We start from the raw sequence: 18843 nt of genomic DNA on the forward strand, positions 1-18843 counted from the left end.
TTATAGGGACAGTCCCGATTTTGGGGTCTTTTTCTTATATAGGCTCCTATTACCCCCTGTCCTGATTTTTCACATTTGCTGACTGGTTATCCTATCTGGTAGTAGCCCACTTGATTAGCAAACCCCACAGGATTTTTGGGCGCTGCAGGGATCTTTAGCTTAGTTTCGAGAAGTGTTGCTGCAGAGCGAATGGGGAAGCCAAAAAACACCTACAAGGGGCAGAGGGGAAGAGAAAGAGAAGCAACCAGCTTAACCATGGAAGTTTATTTATTGCTCGGTAATAACCATAAACAGGGAGCCAAACAAACACAACAGTTATAATATTAAATCAAACTTTTATTTGATTATAAAAGTCAGGTTTAGAAAACTCAACTTTAACTGATCACACAAGACCAGGTCAGAAGGCTATACCTAGAGAGAGAGAGAGAGCGTGCTGGGTTTTCACTACTTTGTGAAGCTTGAATCGATCAGAGTTCCCTGGTGGTGGTGGTGGTGGTGGTAGCTGAGGGTCTGGAGTGCTGGAGACAGGCAGAGCCCCTAGCACGATCAGTCAGAAGAAGATGCAGTCCCAATGAAACTGATGCAGATTTTGGATCCAGGCATCAGAGCACTTGAGCATGGGTAGGGGCTTTTGTAGGGAAAAAACAGTGGTTCAAGGGAGAACACTAGATTTGTTTGTGGGTAAACTGATGTCTCAAGGGAGTATACCAAAGTTGTTTTTTTCAGGCTAGACAATAGGAACTACTCATTCCTGGCTATGGGCAGTGTTCATTCAAGGGAGCTCACCATGCAATTAGGCAGCTTCAGTATTTTGGATACCAATAAAGGATTTATTACTAGAATTGGTCTGATAACTACTGAGCTGGGTGTGTGCAGGCGTGCATTCATTAACATCTGGAGGAGAGGTTCCCCATCATGCAGTGCTTCCCTGCTTTTCTGGTCCCATAGTCCAGTGCAGTTCTTGCCTTGGAATCTCTGTTCTCCATTCTGTATGCTAATGGAGATACCTCCCTGTCTCATCTTCGATGCAAATGAAGCTGGTCCGGAGGGGTTTAGGTGTCTTTTCCACTGCCTTTTCATTGCTTTTTGTAAGTTTTTTCCTTCTCTTCTGATTGGCTTTGGTTCAAGCAGAGGCTGGGGTGGGGGAAGGTCTTTCGTGAGTCAGACAGGCTGGGTATTGTGCTCTGGTTCCCCCAAGACCACAGAGCTGATGGGCAGCATATTTAGCCTAATGTTACCTTTCTTTTCTTCAGTTTACCCACTTGTAAAAAAGATATACTACTTAATAGGGTTCTTGAGGCTTGATGTTTAAAAAGTACTGTCTTTCTATAGTCCCTTTATTCAGTGTTCTGAAGGTATCTTATGTATGTTTTTCAAGTCTATTTCCACATCCTCAAAATTAAGGGAAAACCAAACACTCATGAACCTTCTGTCCTATTAGTAAATTCAAACTAAAGATGTCGGTTAAAACTGTTTTCATGGGCTATTTCTAGTGCTATTTTTGTCTTTTTGAGGACAGATGTCATCAGAAATCCATCCAAAACAATTTAAGCTACTTTCTACATTTCACGTTATAGCACAGTGATTGTGTGCTTGACCCTTATAAGAAAAAGGATCCTGCAAGAACAATAATCCTGCTTCTGAGGTCACACAGTTGGTACATACCCTAACCCAAAGATGTCTATCAGATTAAGTTTTTTACAACTAAAACTCCCCAAAGCAAACTAAAACAGCAAGCCCTACATACAAAAATCCCTCCCATATTCATTCTGACACTTTTTATCTCCTTCCAGAAAAGCCTGCAAGCTCTCTTCCTGGGTTTAATGGCCTAGCAAGCACTGCTAAAGTAGTGCTTAGCCCAGGGGTGTGCAAACTTTTTGGCCCGAGGGCCACATCAGGGTTGCGAAATGGTATGGAGGGCCGGGTAGGAAAGGCTGTGCCCCCCAAACAGCCTGCCCTGTGTCCCCTGACTGCCACCCTCAGAACTCCAACCCCCTCCTGGGATCCCTGACCGCTCCCCAGGACCCCCTGCCCCTAACTGCCCCCCTGCGACTCCCCCATCCATCCCCCCCAGCCCCTTTCAGAATGTGGCCCTGCGACCATGGGCGGAGGACTCGGGGAGCAGGGGCAGCCGCGCAGCCAGAGAGAAGAGGTGGTTTCCCCTTCAAAGCGCTACTTCTCTCCAGCCAGCTGTGTGGCCTCCCAGTGCAGCTCCTGAGTCCTCCGCCTGTGTTCCCTGTGCTCCCATCACCCACACCCGCCTGCTCCCCTCCTCCGCAGTGCAAACCCACCATGGGGGGTCTGCCAGTGCTGAGCTGCCCGAGTGCCCCCTGTTGTTGGGGGGGTCTGTGCCAGGGCACCCTGGGTTCACTTGTAAATCTGCCCCTGAGACACGCCGCCCGTCCGGAGCCAGCCATGCCGCTCCGCTGCTGGCACGGTGAGCTGAGGCTGCAGGGAAGGGGGGACAGCAGGGACGGGGCTGGGGCTGGCCGGGAGCTCAGGGGCTGGGCAGGACGGCCCCGTGGGCCGGAGTTTGCCCACCTCTGGCTTAGCCTCAAAAGGAGAGAAAATGGTAGACTCCTTCAGCTAAAAGTCCCATCTAGTCCACTTTGGCTGGAGGTTTGTGGAAGATGAGAGGTTTTTAAATGTGTAAAATATTGGGCTAGAGTTGGTATATAGAGATGCCACTTGTGTGAAGAAGGGGGAGATCTACAAGACCGACAACCTGGGTATTTCTGTGTTGTCTATGCTGGTGTTTGTACATCACCAGTACATTCTCCATACTTCTTAGTTAACAATGGGACTTGAAGAAATTACTTGATACTGTGCACTTTCTTCTTGAGATAAAGCACTTTTTCTACATATAGACTTTTTGTTTATGTAATCTCCAACAAGATACTAAATGCAAAATAAATACATTTTTCTACTTGAATGGTTGAAAGTATTACTTCTAAAAACCAGCAAACTTCTTTAATCAAAGTTTTACATTTTACTGAGCACTCTATCTTGATCTGTAAAGGAGGGTGAATTGAGAGGAATAGGGGGAAGTAGAACAGAAGAGATTTTTCTAATATTACCATAATTATGCATATTATTGATACTGTATCTTGGATATTTGGTATTTCTAGTATTTCAGTCTTGCTATATTTGGTTTCCCCAGGGTAAACACAGTTTTTCGTTTTGATTTTTTGAAGACAAGTAAAATATCTAATGTCCCTCCTCCCACCATTCTTAGTAATCATTATCGGATTGCATGCAAATACATAAGGGATGAGAGAGATCAGTTGTTTGAGAAATCACATCAGCATAACTGGTTTTAAAAGTGTGCAGTGATTAAATATGTGCACCTCGAGCAATTCAAATGTTGTGACAGCTGCTACCAAGTTTTCAGAAGGACCTCTGTATGATGTAGGATATATAGGCATAGTCTCCTATGACCTAATGTAGTTGAATCAATGTGTTCCATACATGCTATGCATAATTACCTTTTACAAAAGCTCTGGGTGGTCAAAAGATGTTGCATTTCTCTTTGCTAATGCTAATTATTCTTCAGAGGTGCAAGGGAGTTTTATTATATTACATTTCTGGTGAATTATTGCCCTGGCCTTTGCAGCAAGGGACTAGGATTCCCTGAAGCATTATTTAGTTTTGTGCTGTTATGACGTAGAAATAGGCTGTCAGTCAGATGGGATTCTTGATTTGAATCTAGTGATTAGTACTTACACCTTGCATGTGTGCCTTGCTTTTAGATTCTAACTTTGGAGCAAGTGTTCAGTTTCCCATTGGTTCAGTACCTTCTGAAAAAGAAAACATTTAGTCTCTGCAACCAATTCATTCTGTCTAAGTCTTGGCTTGGTATTCTTGAACACAGTATATAGCACTGTAAATTGGAAAGGATGTGTGTAGAAATGGGGAGAGAGTTTTAAGTCAACCTAAGTGCAGAAACGTTAGCTACAGTGCTAACAAATTCTCTTGTAATTTTTGGGGGTATTTTCTTTAATTCAATAAAAACATTTTTTACCAATAAGTTATGTAATTGGAAGAACTGTCTCATAATACTATAGACAGAGTACATATTGATGCCTGGAGCTAAGATTGTCCAAAAGTTTTAAGTCTAGAGGATTGTAGCTGTTTGTAACTCTTCTCCCCCCCCCCTTTTTTTTTTTGGAGGGGGGGGGCGATTGGTTCAGAAATGGCACATTTGATTTCATCCCAGAAGCAAACTTTCTTTAGAAAAATAGTTAAAATGTTTGAGAGTGCCTACTGGAAGGAGATGCCCTTTTCCCATTTTAAAAACTATATATACCGTATTTATTTTAAACACTTGCTCTGGCATTTCAATGGTATTTACCAGAAACTTGGAATTTGGCATGGCTTTAACTGCTAGGTCACAGATGTATCTCATTAGTGGTTTTGTGGAGATTGGTTGTGGTTTGTTACTATTGTAAGGATTTAAAAAGTCCACTTCTTAGACTATTCACTGATTGTATTTTTATCAGTGTTATTTCCACCCTGCACAGAAGTGTGAATGTAAAGAAACTTTTTATGGAGTCTTGCCTTCTTCCATATGGTGATTGAAGGCACATAGGGGGTCTTAACTCCTTTACCTGTGGAGGATGGAGTTCTGTGTGCAGTAATGTGTTAAGTATGGGCACACATCAAAAAGTGAAGATACAAATATTTCAAAGCTTTCATTTGGACAGTATTGTCCAAACTGCATAGTGAATCAGGCAGTTCTGTGTAAAAAAATGTGATCTTATCATTAAACTTCAAAATGTAGGGAAACAAGGGTTCAGAGTTAAGACTGACAGGAACCTTATTTTTTGTATTTCCAGAGAGAGTTTCACTTTGTAGTTGGTGTTCCTTTAATATAATTTCTTTGTATGGAATCGAATCATATTACAATTCCTGCTTTTCGGTTTGAAACATTTTGTTATGTGGCATTAGTAGTGTGCTTGGCATTTGGAGAAAATATTCATTGATACATTCAGTTGATTATTCTAAACTTACTTTTTTTCTCTCTACTTAGACTTCTAAAATGTAGACACATTTGTGATGAAAATAGTCTAATGTGGGAGGTATTGACACCGGGAAGATCGGTATGGCATGTAATTTGCAATCACTTACCTTTCTTGCTTGAATATGTAGAAGAGAGATCAAATAAATAATCAAGGCAACATTATATAAACCTAATTATTTAGTGCATTTACGATCCATATAAGGCTGTAATTCCATTGAGTATTTCTGTTGACCTCATAAACTACTTGAGCATTGCTTAAGTAGTTTAATGCCACTAATGACAATATCCTTTTATCTTGGCCTCTGAGTGTATAATTATTTGTGCATAAAATAGTAACGCTTTGGTTGTTTGTTAGTATTGTCCTTTTGCTCCTTCTACTCCTGTCATTGCATCCCTTTTCGCCTCTACAACCGCTCCCATGCGGTGTCCTATAATCCTCATTCTGTTGATTCTGCAAGTCAGACAGAGATTTCTCTTGTTACACAGTGTGGTAGAATATCTTAATTTACATCCCGCATGTGTGGTTTGCATTTAAACAGAAGTACTCCAGAATTATTTATTTTTATATATATTAAAAAATCTGGTGTGATAAAGTGCAAATTAAACTCTGCCACAGCTGCAGATAAAAAGTGATAGAAACTTGTAGCTGGCTAGAATGTAAAGGGTTTATTTATTTTTTTTAATTTTAATTTCTGCAGCATTTCCATTCACAAAATTACCATAGTCTCCAATGCAATGCCACATTTGCAATGGCAACAAGATAGTTCTGACATCAGCACTAAAATGATGAAATCAATGTCAGTAACTTAGTGAAGTGTGAACATAATACCATAAACTTATAAATAGGAATATTTGGAAGTTTCACCCTACTGCTTACATTAACTGGATTTTTCAAATGTGGCCCTTATGATTTTTAATCTCAAAAACTTTCTGGTTATCTAAGCTTCACCTTTCCTCCCAACTCCTCCTTTTTCCTCTCTCCTTTTTTGAGACCACTTGGTACTTGCTATAGTTATATTCTGAAAAACTTAGTTTTCATTCTCACTTTTCTCAGTATTTGCTTTATTTCTTATGGTGTTAGAAGTGGTTCATGCATTGTTTTTGGATTGTTGGATATGTTCACGCTGAATAAAATTCTGTAAATGGGTCAGAAGTGTCTTGCCTAGTTGTACCATATGTTGTTGTCAGTTGTAGTCTAGCAGGTCTGTCTGAGTTCTTAGCTATTTTGTGACCTGAGTGTTCGTTCTGCGTAGGTGGTGTGTTAAGAAGCGGATATGCCTATTTTTATTTTCTAGCTCTAATGTGAACATTCCTGTGCTCTGTAAGGTAAAATGATGCTTATAAAGAAACCATTGAACTTTGGTATGCTGTAGGAATTTATCCACACGGTATCTAAAGTAAGTCTGCCTTGATTTGTGTTTAGTTTGGAAGTATACATTTCAGGAAGAAAACAAAAAACATGATAATAAACCTTATTTAATTTAAAAACAAACTTCATTAAGATGGAGCTCAGGTTGAGAATACATGTTAATAACTGAAGGTTTAAAAGAATAAGGATTTTGTATCTTAAAGTAAAGTCACATAAAAAGCCCTTGTAAATCTACATCTTTCAGAGTTAAGATAAGGTTTTTTATCTTGTTTGGCTTTTGGGCTTTTTTGTGCCTAAAATTGTGAAAGTATGGAAATGCAGCTGTTCTCCAACCTAGATAAACTGGGAGAACTCTAGTTCACTAATAGGAAAACAGAAATGTTAAGTTGTTTATAAGGTAGGAGATTCAGGGGCATATAGTCACCTTCTTTAAGAGATTTTAATTGCAGTGACAGATGGACTTCTGGTGATATGAAGGTGAGTCCACTGAGGTTAATGACATCTTGCAGTCAGATGAACAGCTCTAAATTCCCCTTTAGACAGTCGTTTGTATTGATCTCTGCAAAATATTTTAAGGAAAATTGAAAGAGCAGCAGAATTCTTAAGCTGTGGTATTTGATAGAAGGGAATGACTAGAGCTTTGGAAGTCTTTATTTCTATAATAGTTATTTTTAAGGGCAGCAAAACCATGATGTGAAATAGTGAAAATATGCCCATATAGTTTCATTTAAAGGCTGTACTTGTGTAGAAATTCCACAAGGGTGTCTTAGTAAATTATAAAAAGCAACAGAGGGTCCTGTGGCACCTTTAAGACTAGCAGATGTATTGGAGCATAAGCTTTCGTGGGTGAATGCCCACTTCGTCAGACGTATTTCGTATTCATCCTACAGAAAGTTGGGGAATTGCTCTAATCAGTTTGCATGTCCTTCCTAGAATGAAGAAAAGTACTGATCTCTGAGAATACTGAAATTAAAAATATAGGGTTAGAACTTCAGTTGGTTTAAATTAGAGAGTTAGGTTGATTTAATTGGGGCTATCTATGCCTACATGGACCAGCTGAGGATCTGGCCTGTAAATTTTACATATGGCTTTAAAATGTTGACAGCTTCAATATAAGGTTCTTGCTGTAAAGCGGTCTGATAAAGTGCTTCCTCAAGTGGTAGTCTGGGCAAAGAAAGTCCTATTAATCTTCCCCTTTAAAACAGGGGACAGTATGAATTAGAGATCTTTTTGAAGGGCCAAGTTGCTTAAATATTGTCTGTAGTGTGCATAATGGTGGACAATTAGTTTTCTTTGTAGCTTTATTCAGGATAGAATATATCTCTTTAGGGGGAAAAACCTTTCCTTTTTGTTTCCATAGAGCTCCGCTGTACCCCAGGGCAGTTTGCATGTCGCAGTGGTACCATCCAGTGCATCCCTTTGAACTGGCAGTGTGATGGATGGCCCACCTGTGAGGATGAGAGTGATGAAGTTGACTGTCCAGGTAAGTAGAACTAAAAAGAATTCTATTCTCTGAACTGTTACTTTGTGTGGCAGCGTTACGCTTCAGGTTTGGTTTTTATAAAATGACAGCAATTCCAGGTTCAAACAGACCTCACTATGGGAGGACACTATTACATTTGGTAGAGGATGTTCCTTATGATAAACCTTGACTCAGCTTCGCTTTTCAGCTTATTCAGTAACATCACAAGCAATTTTTCCTTGATTGGGTTACTACACCTCTGTTCTTGCAGTCTATGTGTAGGTATTCTAAATGTGAAATGAGTTGCTAAACTGTTTTAATTCTTAAGGGACAGGAAAAACTACCTTTACAGTGGAATCAAACAGATACCCTTATCTGCAGTTAAATTCTAAACTTGTCTCTTGCCCTTAAAAATGTACCACACAGAAACTGGATTGAGGCACACTGTTGGACAGTATAGGGGAGGTTGCCCTGTTGCTGCCTATGCTGTGCTGTTCACTTGCATAAACAGAACACGTCAGTGCAGGAAGCAATCAAACTGTTATTTTTTGCCCTCAAACTTGCATAAGGTCATTTTTCAAGAGTTGATCACCCATCAGCTCCATTATTCTAAGTGGGAACAGCTGTGCATTGGTCTCTGACTATTTGGCCTCAGTTGTGACCAAACACTCTTGGAAATCTGGCCAGTACAATTTAAGATAATTTAAAAACAGGAGGAAATGCCCAAGGCTTTCTTTTGGGATAGCGAAGTAGAAATCTGGAAATGACAACTAGAATTAAATTGCAGCTTGGGTTAGATTTTTAAGTCAGGGTCTTTAGAGAGACTCAAACTACACTGAAGTATTGCAGTTTTTGAGTTCATTCTCTGTTTGAACTAATGAATCAGAACTGTTGAGCATCTAGTTAACTCCTTTGGGCTGCCCAGCTGCATTCTGAATTCTGGGCCTGAGAATTATTTTTACAGTATTTCCAATACCTGCAGTAGAGTAAGTATTTTATAGGAACAGTCTCTGCCAAACTTTGCTCATTTCTTACATCCTTTACATATCTGTATAGAGCACACTTTGTGTGGATTTTATGAGCCTCACCTTCATAAATCCAGAACTTGTCTTAGCTAGCCTTGATGCAGCTATCTTGCATATTGTGTTCAGGGTTTTACCTGAACAAAATTCGTGCTATGCATATGGCTAAATGGGGAAATCAGTCTCGTTAGGGTTAACTTTTTGTCAAATGTAGCAGATTTGCTGGGTAAAATAGTTTTTACTAGAAAGCATTTCAGCTTTCAATTGAAGGAAGGATTTATGAAAATGTGGGGTAGATATCTCCTGTTCACCATAAACGTAAGATGGTTACTCCTGCTGTCATAATTGCTCTTTACTATGGAAAGAAGCTTTACAGATATGGAAATGGGAGGATTGTTGGACTGCTGTAGCAGTCCAGAGGCTGGAAATTGTTAGTCATGCAATTTATACAGTAAAGGTTAATGAAAGGTGATTAGGTTCTTGTAGTCTCGGTGTGAATGCACACTATAATGACTTGTTACTGTGGTGTATTTCCCTTTCCAAAGGTCAATGAAAGGCCATTATAAGCTATATCCTATTGCCTGCCTATTTCTTTTAGGGCCTGGTTCCATTCATGTTAGCAGCAAAACTCCCTTTCACCCCAAGAGGAGTTGAATTGTGTATGATATGGGACTTTCCCAATAAATTCAGTATGTTCTGAGTTTAGCTATTGTCCCACAAGCAACAATTTCCTTTTGCTAGCAGCAGTTCCAATCTTTTTTTTTTTTTTTTTCCCCAAAACCCATTTTGTCAATAAATGGTTAATAGCCATTAACCAGTCAGGATAAGTATACAGGATGCATATTTTTGTTAGTGAGCTGTAATATTTATCTTTCAAAAGCCAATATGAAATTGAATAGCCTTTTTGTCTCATAACATCCTGTTTTCCCTCTCTCTTCCCTTCCTAAAATACAGATTTATTTTTAAGATAGAATTATTTTCAATTCCAAACTTTAGTTTTAAGCTCTGGTATGTAGAAATGCTTGCTTTTCTTCCATACTCTTGCATAAATATTAGTGGAATCTTTGCATCTGTTTGTCCTTGATCCATGGCTCTAGTAGGATAAAGCCCTTTGACTGCTGATTCTGTCTGCATACTAGAAATTATTGGGAGGATTTACACAGCACTTGCTTGCAACTACTTTCTGCTTTAGTCTTGGAGTCACATGAAATGATTCTTTTCTGATCCTTATCAGGAGTAATAGATTTGAAAATAATTCATGGTGAAACAGTATTTGCTGTAAAATTTCTAGTAAATAAGAAGGTCATATCTATTAAGGCCTTTACTTGAAATTCACTAAAATGGTAGTAATTTCTTAATTGTTAATACTAGTCTCTACTTCTAGCTACTTGCAGTTTAAACTTTGATGTAAATGGTAAGAATCTAAGAATGCCAATATATATTCAGAGGTAGCAGTAGTTGTGCTTTTCCACCTTCACCCTCTGTAATTGTACCAATAGGAGATGAGAACTTTGATATTTTTCTTACTCCTCTTTGGATTCCCCAATTTCTTTTTTGCCACTAAAAGAGCTCAACTGTGTGGATCAGCTTCGTTCAGTAATGAGAATAGTGGGAGTGAGCAGATAAACAGCCAGAATTGTGCAAAACGTCTTCAGTTTGTTCTGCTTATACTTTATGTAATGTGATAAAATAAAATCTGTTCACGGACAGGGAATGGATGTCCTAAATTTACCCTGTTAACTCTTTTTCCAAATCTTCTCAACAGCAGTTGCTTCAAGCAACTATAGCTGACAATCATCTCTGTCTCTTTCTGTTTTCTATAGCACCTATCACTGGAGTAAGCAGTGCAGAGTTAGCAGTTCATGTCTGACTGTTAACATTTAAACTCTTGTGATCAGACACTGTATCACAGCCCTTTTGTATAACTTCATCTTCACCCTGAACTAATTGCCCTACAATAAGGCTTTTTCCAAGGGCCCTTGGTCAGGAGACCTCAATGTTTCAAGATGCTCTCCAACAGAACTTTATGGTTCCATTCCTGGGTCTGCAATCCAACTGGTAACAAGGTGTCTGTGCTGAACCCAGTAATCTAGGAGCAACATCTTTGAGAGGAAACTGTGTTGGTCTCATCCAACATCCACTCAATTACTTTTCGTAACATGACCTTTTGTGAATCCATAGGAAGAACTCCTATGTGGTCCTGCACTCCTTCCCACCCACCCTTCTTCACAGAAAAACTCCTAGATACGATCAGCCAAAGATATGGCCAGCATTAAATCTTTATAAACATAATCATTTAGCAGTAGTCTGATTGCTGTGAACTCAAGCCTTTTGAAATTATTCTTCTGACTTGGTTCTCATGAAAGCTTAAAATACACATGCACTATATGTGACCTGAATTAGTTGTCCCATGATGTTAAGTAATGTTAGCCAATAGGAATTTATTTGCATAATGCCTGGGCTAAACTTATTGAATGTCCTTTGCACAATGAAAGTAGAAAACAGGTAAAAAGACACTTACAACTGGAAGTATTTATAAAAAAAAATTGGTGGGTTCATTTTAGGCCCAAAAGGCAGTTAATCTTGAGATCTAGTTCCCCTCCCACCTCCACTATAAATCAGAATTGGAAACTTTATTATCCAGTAGGTTGTTCTGTGCAGTTAAAACTGTCTTGTTGGACAAAACAGCTGGAGAGTGTGAGCGTGTGTATGTTTTAAAAACAACAATAACAAAAAACCCCAATAGCTCCTGCATTTCCCAGCAGATGAGCACATTAGCAGCTCATGTATGGAAACCAGCAACCTTTATGGAAATGTCATACAGAAATCTACATTAAAAGAATATTTAGGTCACAAAGCCTAGCACTCAAATTAGGAAATGCCAGAATGTAGGTTGCCTTTTGTGTATGCATTGAGATGGTTAATTACATGATTACTATTTTCTTCCACAGGAAGTCGGTCTCATTCAGCACATCAGAGGGAGGGTGTTTGCTGAATGAGCAGCTATTAAATAGCTTCATCCTCATTGTGCGGTCCGAGGACTACTTTATTGCACACTGTTCAAATCCTGCTCTGAACATAATTAGTAATTTCCTTCAGGGCTGTTCTGTAGCACTTACCACTATAATATCTGAGTTACCTATCAGCAGTTTAGCCGTACTTGCTTATTACACCATTTTATCTTGTGATATAGAGTCACTGTTGGTTAGTTGCTCATGTAGAGACTTTTAGGCCTTTGGCCTCAGTTAATTTGCCAAGGCTATTGTCTTTCAGACTTGAGACCTGTAGGCTTTTGCGCTACTGCCTTAATTCATACCTATAGGCTATAGTCCCTCCTCTTTTGTGGATCCCCAAAATCAAAATATCCCAACTGAAATGTCTCTTTGCAGGCTCAGTTCTTCTTCTGCTGTGTTGATACAGGGCCAGTTCAGTCCCAGCTTCAGTAGCTTCCTGGCCTGTCCCCACCTCAGTCTGTTTATCCTGTTTGAAGCAGGGCACTCTTCAACAATATTGAGCCCGGGGAGGGCAAAGTGTTTTTTTCACTCTCCATGGGTTTACTTTAGTGGTCCTTCTGCATGTACCGGGTTATGTATAAGCTGGTACTTATCTCAAGAAATTAGACCTTCATCTGCCTTGGGAGTAAGTGGAAAAGTGTTAGCCTGTTGTCTGGAGATTTCCTTGACAACCATCTTAATTTTGTCCAAGAGTTTTGAAAAAGCTTTTGAAAATGTATGGAACAGAGAAAGCTCTCGAATAACCGCACTCATGTAACTGACAAACTGAGTAGCAGGAGCGTGGACTGTTCTATGCAAAGAAGAATAGATAAACTCTGGGAATGACGCATCTGCTGGAACAGCTAAAATTGCTGCATGTCAAGCTCTGTGCTGCATTGATTGAAACCCTGCCACAAATATTAGCTTAATCAGCAAGACTCATGTAACAGTTTGGCTCTTTTCCGTGGTAGGTGTTTCACATTGGCATCGTCTGTATAGTTTGCGTGTGTCTTCTTACAGGCAACTACAGTACAACTGAAATATACAATTACTATTGTCATTTTTTATTTTTTATTTTGTTTGTCTTGAATTCAAACCTAGAGAGACATTCATGAAAGAGTTTACCTTTGGCTAAATGAAAAACTGCCTTGCATGTGCATTTCTTTTATCTATAGGCTTGACAGGGGACCAACGATCTTATCATGGGAAAGAAAACGTGGACTCCAGGCACAATCGAGGAAGAGGAGGAGACACAACCCGCTTTCACACTGTCAATGTGGCACAGCCTGTCCGGTTTAGCAGTAAGTTGCAGACTGGGGAACCTGGTTCAAATTCCTAGAAGTCAGTTCACAAAATTAGGCCATTTCCTCTCAAGACAAAGATTTAATACTTCAGGATGCAGGATTTTTTTTTTTTTTAATATTAAAAGTAGTGGTTCCAGAGCTAGTAGACAGTAAAATGTCCAAGGACACTTAACTTTTTTTAAAGTTGTCATTAAATTGCATGCTTTTCTTGAACTAAAGTGCCCCGCAGAGCATACATGCCAGAGATCTAAATATTTGTATGCTATCCTTTTGATAAGGTTATTTGTAACACTGGTATATATAACATGGTAATTATGAATTGTTTCTGAAAGCAATTCTAATGTCATGGTAGATTGAGAATGGAACCCTAAAATACATCTTTGTCCTTGTGTTTTATTGTTGCTAATATATTAATATAGAATAGTACTTCATAATAGTGGTTTTGTGAAAGAGTTGCAGTTTTCTGTTGTACATTATGGGCTTTAATTTTTCTGGGCTGCTTTGTCTTCAGTTGGAAGTATGGGTCTTTTTTTGTCTTGAGAGACTAGTTTCAGCACAGAAGCATTCTTTTTAAACCAGTGCCCCAGTGTTACAAATACTTATGCACGTGCTTTAAGTAAAGTACATGAATAGTCCAATTGGCTCATTAAGGGTAAATTCAGGTGCTCACATTTATAAGTGGGGAATAAAACCTTACTTATTTGAGTTTGCTCTAGAAAAATGGAGGGATAAAAATTAGACCTAAGTCATTCACGTTTAATACTTTAAATTTTCAACAGTGAGTTACTAGGGAAATATTGAATTTTTAAGAAAACTGGGAACTATAATAGCAGTTTATCTGATAGTATGAGTGTTAGCCTTCAAGGAAAAATGTTCTTAAGAAATAAAGCACTTTGGAAATTTGTCACCTCTCACCCCTCTAAAGGGGGGGAAAAAAAAAAACACTCAGAAGTCAGTTACCTAAATTTTGTTAATGATCACTTTAACCTCTCCTTGCTCAGCTGTATGAATATTCTCCAACCTTGGCACAGGTGCTCTTTACTTAACCTTGATGATGATGATGATAACTAGGCTGAGGTACTTGCCAGTCAGAAAATGACCCAGTCTTGGTAAATGGGAATACTGTGTAAAACTTTTTGCATGGCTGTTTTAGCCTAGGTTTTTAATCCCTAGCATTCTTATTGTGATAGAGACTAAACTAAAAGCAGATACATAGGAGCGGAAAATCCAAATAAGTAAGGCTTAAGAATTTCTTTTATTGGAAGCAAGATGCAGAAAAATGTTGCTTCACCATTTAATATGCTATTTAAAATAAAATGCCTTTTGACTAGAGTAGAGAACTCTCCTACCCTATGCTGAAATGACTAGTGTTAAACTTCTTAAATGCTGCTTTTTGGGTGGTTAATGCAATTTCTGGATAGTAGTTAAGTAAAGTTGAAGATCTAGATTCCAGCAGGAGAACTAGTCTGTAACGTGTGTGGTGATGACTTTACACAGAATGCATTTTCTGTAGAATGAGGAATTTCATTGATAAGTGGGTAAGGGGACAGGTGTTGAAAGCGGTAGTGAAATTTTTCAACCATTCTTTCATTGTTCTGATCGGTCTTTATTTTTTTTTATAGTATTGCTATAAACAGAAGCTGTGTCACAGAGGCAGACAGCTAACACAAGCCAAAATTAAAATAAACATTTCACTAAGATTAAAGAAAAGCAAACGGGTTTTTTAAATATATTTTATAAAATTTGTTATGGACTGATGGACTTAACTAGTTTTGGTAAATTGCTGATTTTTGAAATTACTTAATTCTTTTATAACAAATTGGTATGGAAGTAGTTCTGGTGGCTATAACTTAAAATGCCATGTAATCCAGTGTGTTGGCAGACCATTCTATCTGTTCTTACGCCATTCACACCACTGTGGTAGCGTTTTGTCTCTGAAATGTAACTGCAAATAAAGTCAAGGAAACCCTATTTTATAAAAAGGCTTGAGAGCTGTAGTTCAGGAAGTAAGTGGTAACTGTGTGTTAACCCACTGCATAAAACTTTTCCTCTCTTCCCTGAAAGCAAGCTGTTGATCATGCACTTAAAAATAAATCAGGCAGAAGAGGGGTACTGAGATTTGAGTATTTAAACATGATTTATCAGGTCATGGTTTCAGTTATGCTATACTACCTATGTCTGTTTCAATGAACTCCGCATAAATGTGACTCCTCAAATCCTGGTTACGTCATTTTCGTATTTGGGTCAATAATATGGTATTGCATTCAACCTGTATTTCATTCAAAGCATTTGAATGATTACAGATTAGTCAGATTTTTATTCGTTTAAGACATTAAGTAATTCTAAAGACATGGGTTGGAAGATCACAAAAGGACTTCAGAGCTGTAAAAACCTTGATAATTCTCTAGCATGTGAAAAATGAATATTCCACTTTGTTGAATTTTAGCAAATTTAGAAAGAACTTGGGTATGGTAAATAGTTGTATTATTTCACTACTTTGATAGAGATCACGGTAATTCCAAAGAAAGTTTTGGGGTCTTTTTGGTTATGAACAGAGACCAGATAAATGCTCTAGCAAGAGTTAAAGAACTGATGAGGTCACTGTGCCCTGGCAAGTGTTGCAGAATTAATGTTGCCTTGCTTCCAGTCCATACCAAATGCAACAGCTAAGATCATCTTTCTTCCTGTTAACTCTGATTGTGCTTTCTCTCTCCCTAAGTCCCCCCACTGGATGCTCATCCACTCCAGTAGTGTCAGCCTTGAATGTCCATTTCTTCCACAAACATTTCCATGCTTTCTTCTGCACTTCACCTTCCTTATAAATTGCCCTCCCTGAACTAATCCATAAGACCACCTTCACATCCTTCTTAAAGACCCACTTCTGCTGTGAAGTCTACAAGAAATGTAACTGGTTACTAGTGGCTGTGTTTAATGACAATAGAGGAACATGGATACTATTAACAATTATTACTTGTAATAAAAGAAGGAAAAACCTTTGGAAGCATCAAGTTGTGCATTTTGCTGACTTGTGTAACTGCATGATCATATCATTCTCTTCCTCCTGCTCCCCACTTTTTTCTTCCTACTGTTTATTACACTTCTTGCTGCTTGTTTCAAATTAGACTAAGATCTTCAGGGCAGTGATGGGGTGTGATCAGGTCTTTTTTTTTGTTTTGTTTTGTTTTGTTTTGTTTTGTTTTGTTTGGTGTCTTGTGTGGTAGAGCCTCTAACCTGATCAGGGCCTTTGAGTGCTACCACAGTGCAAGTGAAAAGTGGTAAGAAGTAAATCATGTTTAAATGAAATCCTAGAAAGACAAGTTTTGTCAAGAAACTTTTTCATCAAGAAACGTCACCATACTCTTTAATGCACATCATCTCACAGTTGTGGGGTGGATTTTAGACTGTGTCTCTATCTATCTGTGTGCGTATGTACATGTGCGCGCACACACACACGTGCACACACCCCTACCTCTACCCTGATATAACGCTGTCCTCGGGAGCCAAAAAAATCTTACCACGTTATATCGACCTTGCTTTGTGCAGCGCTCCCCCCCCCCCCGCACTGTTTTACTGCGTTATATCTGAATTTGTGTTATATTGGGTCGCGTTATATCAGGGTAGAGGTGTATATAGTGTTCTGAAAATATTTATAATATATACTGGCTTATTTAACTAGTAGGTCTATGTTGTCTCAAGTTAAGATCCTAATTTTGGGGGATGGTTTTCCCTTCTATTCTCCATGTTTCCTAGGAAAGTGCCCAACAGGATGGCATCACTATGAGGGCACAGCCAGTTGTTACAGGGTGTATTTAAATGGAGAGAACTACTGGGATGCTGTGCAGACATGTCAGAGGGTGAATGGATCGCTGGCCACTTTTACCACAGATCAGGAGCTCAGGTTCATCCTGGCACAGGAGTGGGACCTAGAAGAGAGAGCCTTTGGAAGGAAGGACCAACGTAGGTGAGTGAGGAGGAAAAATAACCATTTCATATTGGATGAAAGTGATTTTTACATGAATTAACAAATAACTGCTAATGTTGTGCAAACTGAATAGTTCACTTTGCTTAGAATTTAATAAAAAGTGATTTAAATTAACTGTTACCATTCTGACTAAGCTACTGCCAGTTGTCATCAGTTTTATATATTAACCAGCATTAATGAATAAACTGCAAACTTCATATGATTGCTTGCAGTCAAATAACTTTTTTCAGTCTGAATGTCTTTGCATTGCTGAACAGAAAACAACTGTAGCGAAGAATGAATTATTTTAGTGCGGTGTGCATTATGTTGAGGTTTTCAATGGAGTACTGGGAGAGTTCTAGTTTTCTCTAAACGTTTAAACTGAACGTTCAAGTTTATTGGCAAAAAAAGACCAATAACACGGACAACGTTGCTAGCGTGAGATAGGAATGAAAGGGCCATTCTGAGAGAAGTCTCTGAACATCTGCGCTAGTTTAGTTTGAGGCAAGGATATTCTCAGCTGTTCTATTTAAGAGAGGACTACTCCCCCAGAATATAATTACTTAAAAAATAGAATTACCATTATTTTATCCATGGTCTTTCATCAGTTCTCTGCTGTGCTGTCCTGTCACCAGTACTATTACTCTTTTGTTACTATTGCTACTTCTGGTTCTAATTCAGCATCAGACAGGAAATGCATTTGACAGATATTTTAAGAACATGCACTGCAGTAAGTTGTATTTGTGGTGCTTCAAGTTATTTCAGCGCTATCACAGCAACAAAATTATGAGCTTGATCTTTGTGTATAGTTTTTACAAATCACAACATAACGTATATCAATAAAATAAATACTGATATCTATGTAATATTATCAATCCCTTTTTAAAAAGAAGTTACTGTTGGTGAATATATTCCCAAAATGTGGACTTGGAATATAGCAATGTAAAGCATTAAAATATTTTTAGGTCAATTTAAAAGTGGAAAAACAGGAAATTTAGTAGTAAAGTTCTATATTACTTGTTCTCATTTTTATGGTAGTATTTTTCCCCTCTTGCTTTTTGGAATCGTTTAAAAATGCCTATTTTTTAACTATCTAGGTTCTGGGTTGGATATCAGTATGTCATAACCAACCGAAATCGTTCTCTAGAAGGTCACTGGGAGGTGGCTTATAAAGGTAAGTTTCTGAAATTAGATGCTAACTTCCATGCAGCTCGCTTAAAAATAAAGCTAGTTAAACATAAGCTTAAAACAGCTATCCTCAAGCATGAATGTAATCTATAAAGACAGTTTCATTCAAAGGGAGAGAAGTTGCTGTAATTCAAAGGGAGAACTGCTTCACAACATCAGTTGGAATGGTAACTACCACTTTAGTTTAGGCTTTAGAAATTTCCTGGTACTAAATGACTGCAAAATATAATAGAATGGAAGATTTCTATCCTATGTGGGGGTTTCCTTTGAGAAAGATGGGAACTACATTTGGCTGAATTTTGTAGTTCCATATACTAGTGGTTAATCTTACTTACAGAATCTCCATAAAAAACATTGTAGTCTGTGGGAAACCACTTTGTAGAATAAGTAGGTTTAGCTGTGATGAGGTAAGTTTGTGGTTTCAGTGTAAAAAGAATAAAGAACACTGAAATGCATGGGTATTGCCTTCTCTCATTTTGTAATCTGACCACATTTTTGGAAGAGCCACTCAATTCTCCAGACAC

General features: G+C 38.5%; 1 protein-coding gene across 4 annotated transcripts in view; it reads left to right on the forward strand.

The window, feature by feature from the left end:
* Window positions 1-18843, forward strand: part of DGCR2 (DiGeorge syndrome critical region gene 2) — a 71187-nt gene that overhangs the window by 24556 nt on the left and 27788 nt on the right. For 2 of the 4 annotated variants that reach the window (XM_034790694.1, XM_034790696.1), the window contains 4 exons: window positions 7750-7872; window positions 13042-13167; window positions 16912-17131; window positions 18229-18305. In XM_034790694.1, coding sequence (XP_034646585.1) covers window positions 7750-7872; window positions 13042-13167; window positions 16912-17131; window positions 18229-18305 — 546 coding nt within the window. The remainder of the gene's footprint in view (window positions 1-7749; window positions 7873-13041; window positions 13168-16911; window positions 17132-18228; window positions 18306-18843) is intronic. The other 2 variants (XM_034790695.1, XM_034790697.1) reach the window with 1 other exon arrangement.

The sequence above is a fragment of the Trachemys scripta genome, chromosome 15, assembly GCF_013100865.1.
Source record: "Trachemys scripta elegans isolate TJP31775 chromosome 15, CAS_Tse_1.0, whole genome shotgun sequence".
NCBI lineage: Eukaryota > Metazoa > Chordata > Testudines > Emydidae > Trachemys > Trachemys scripta.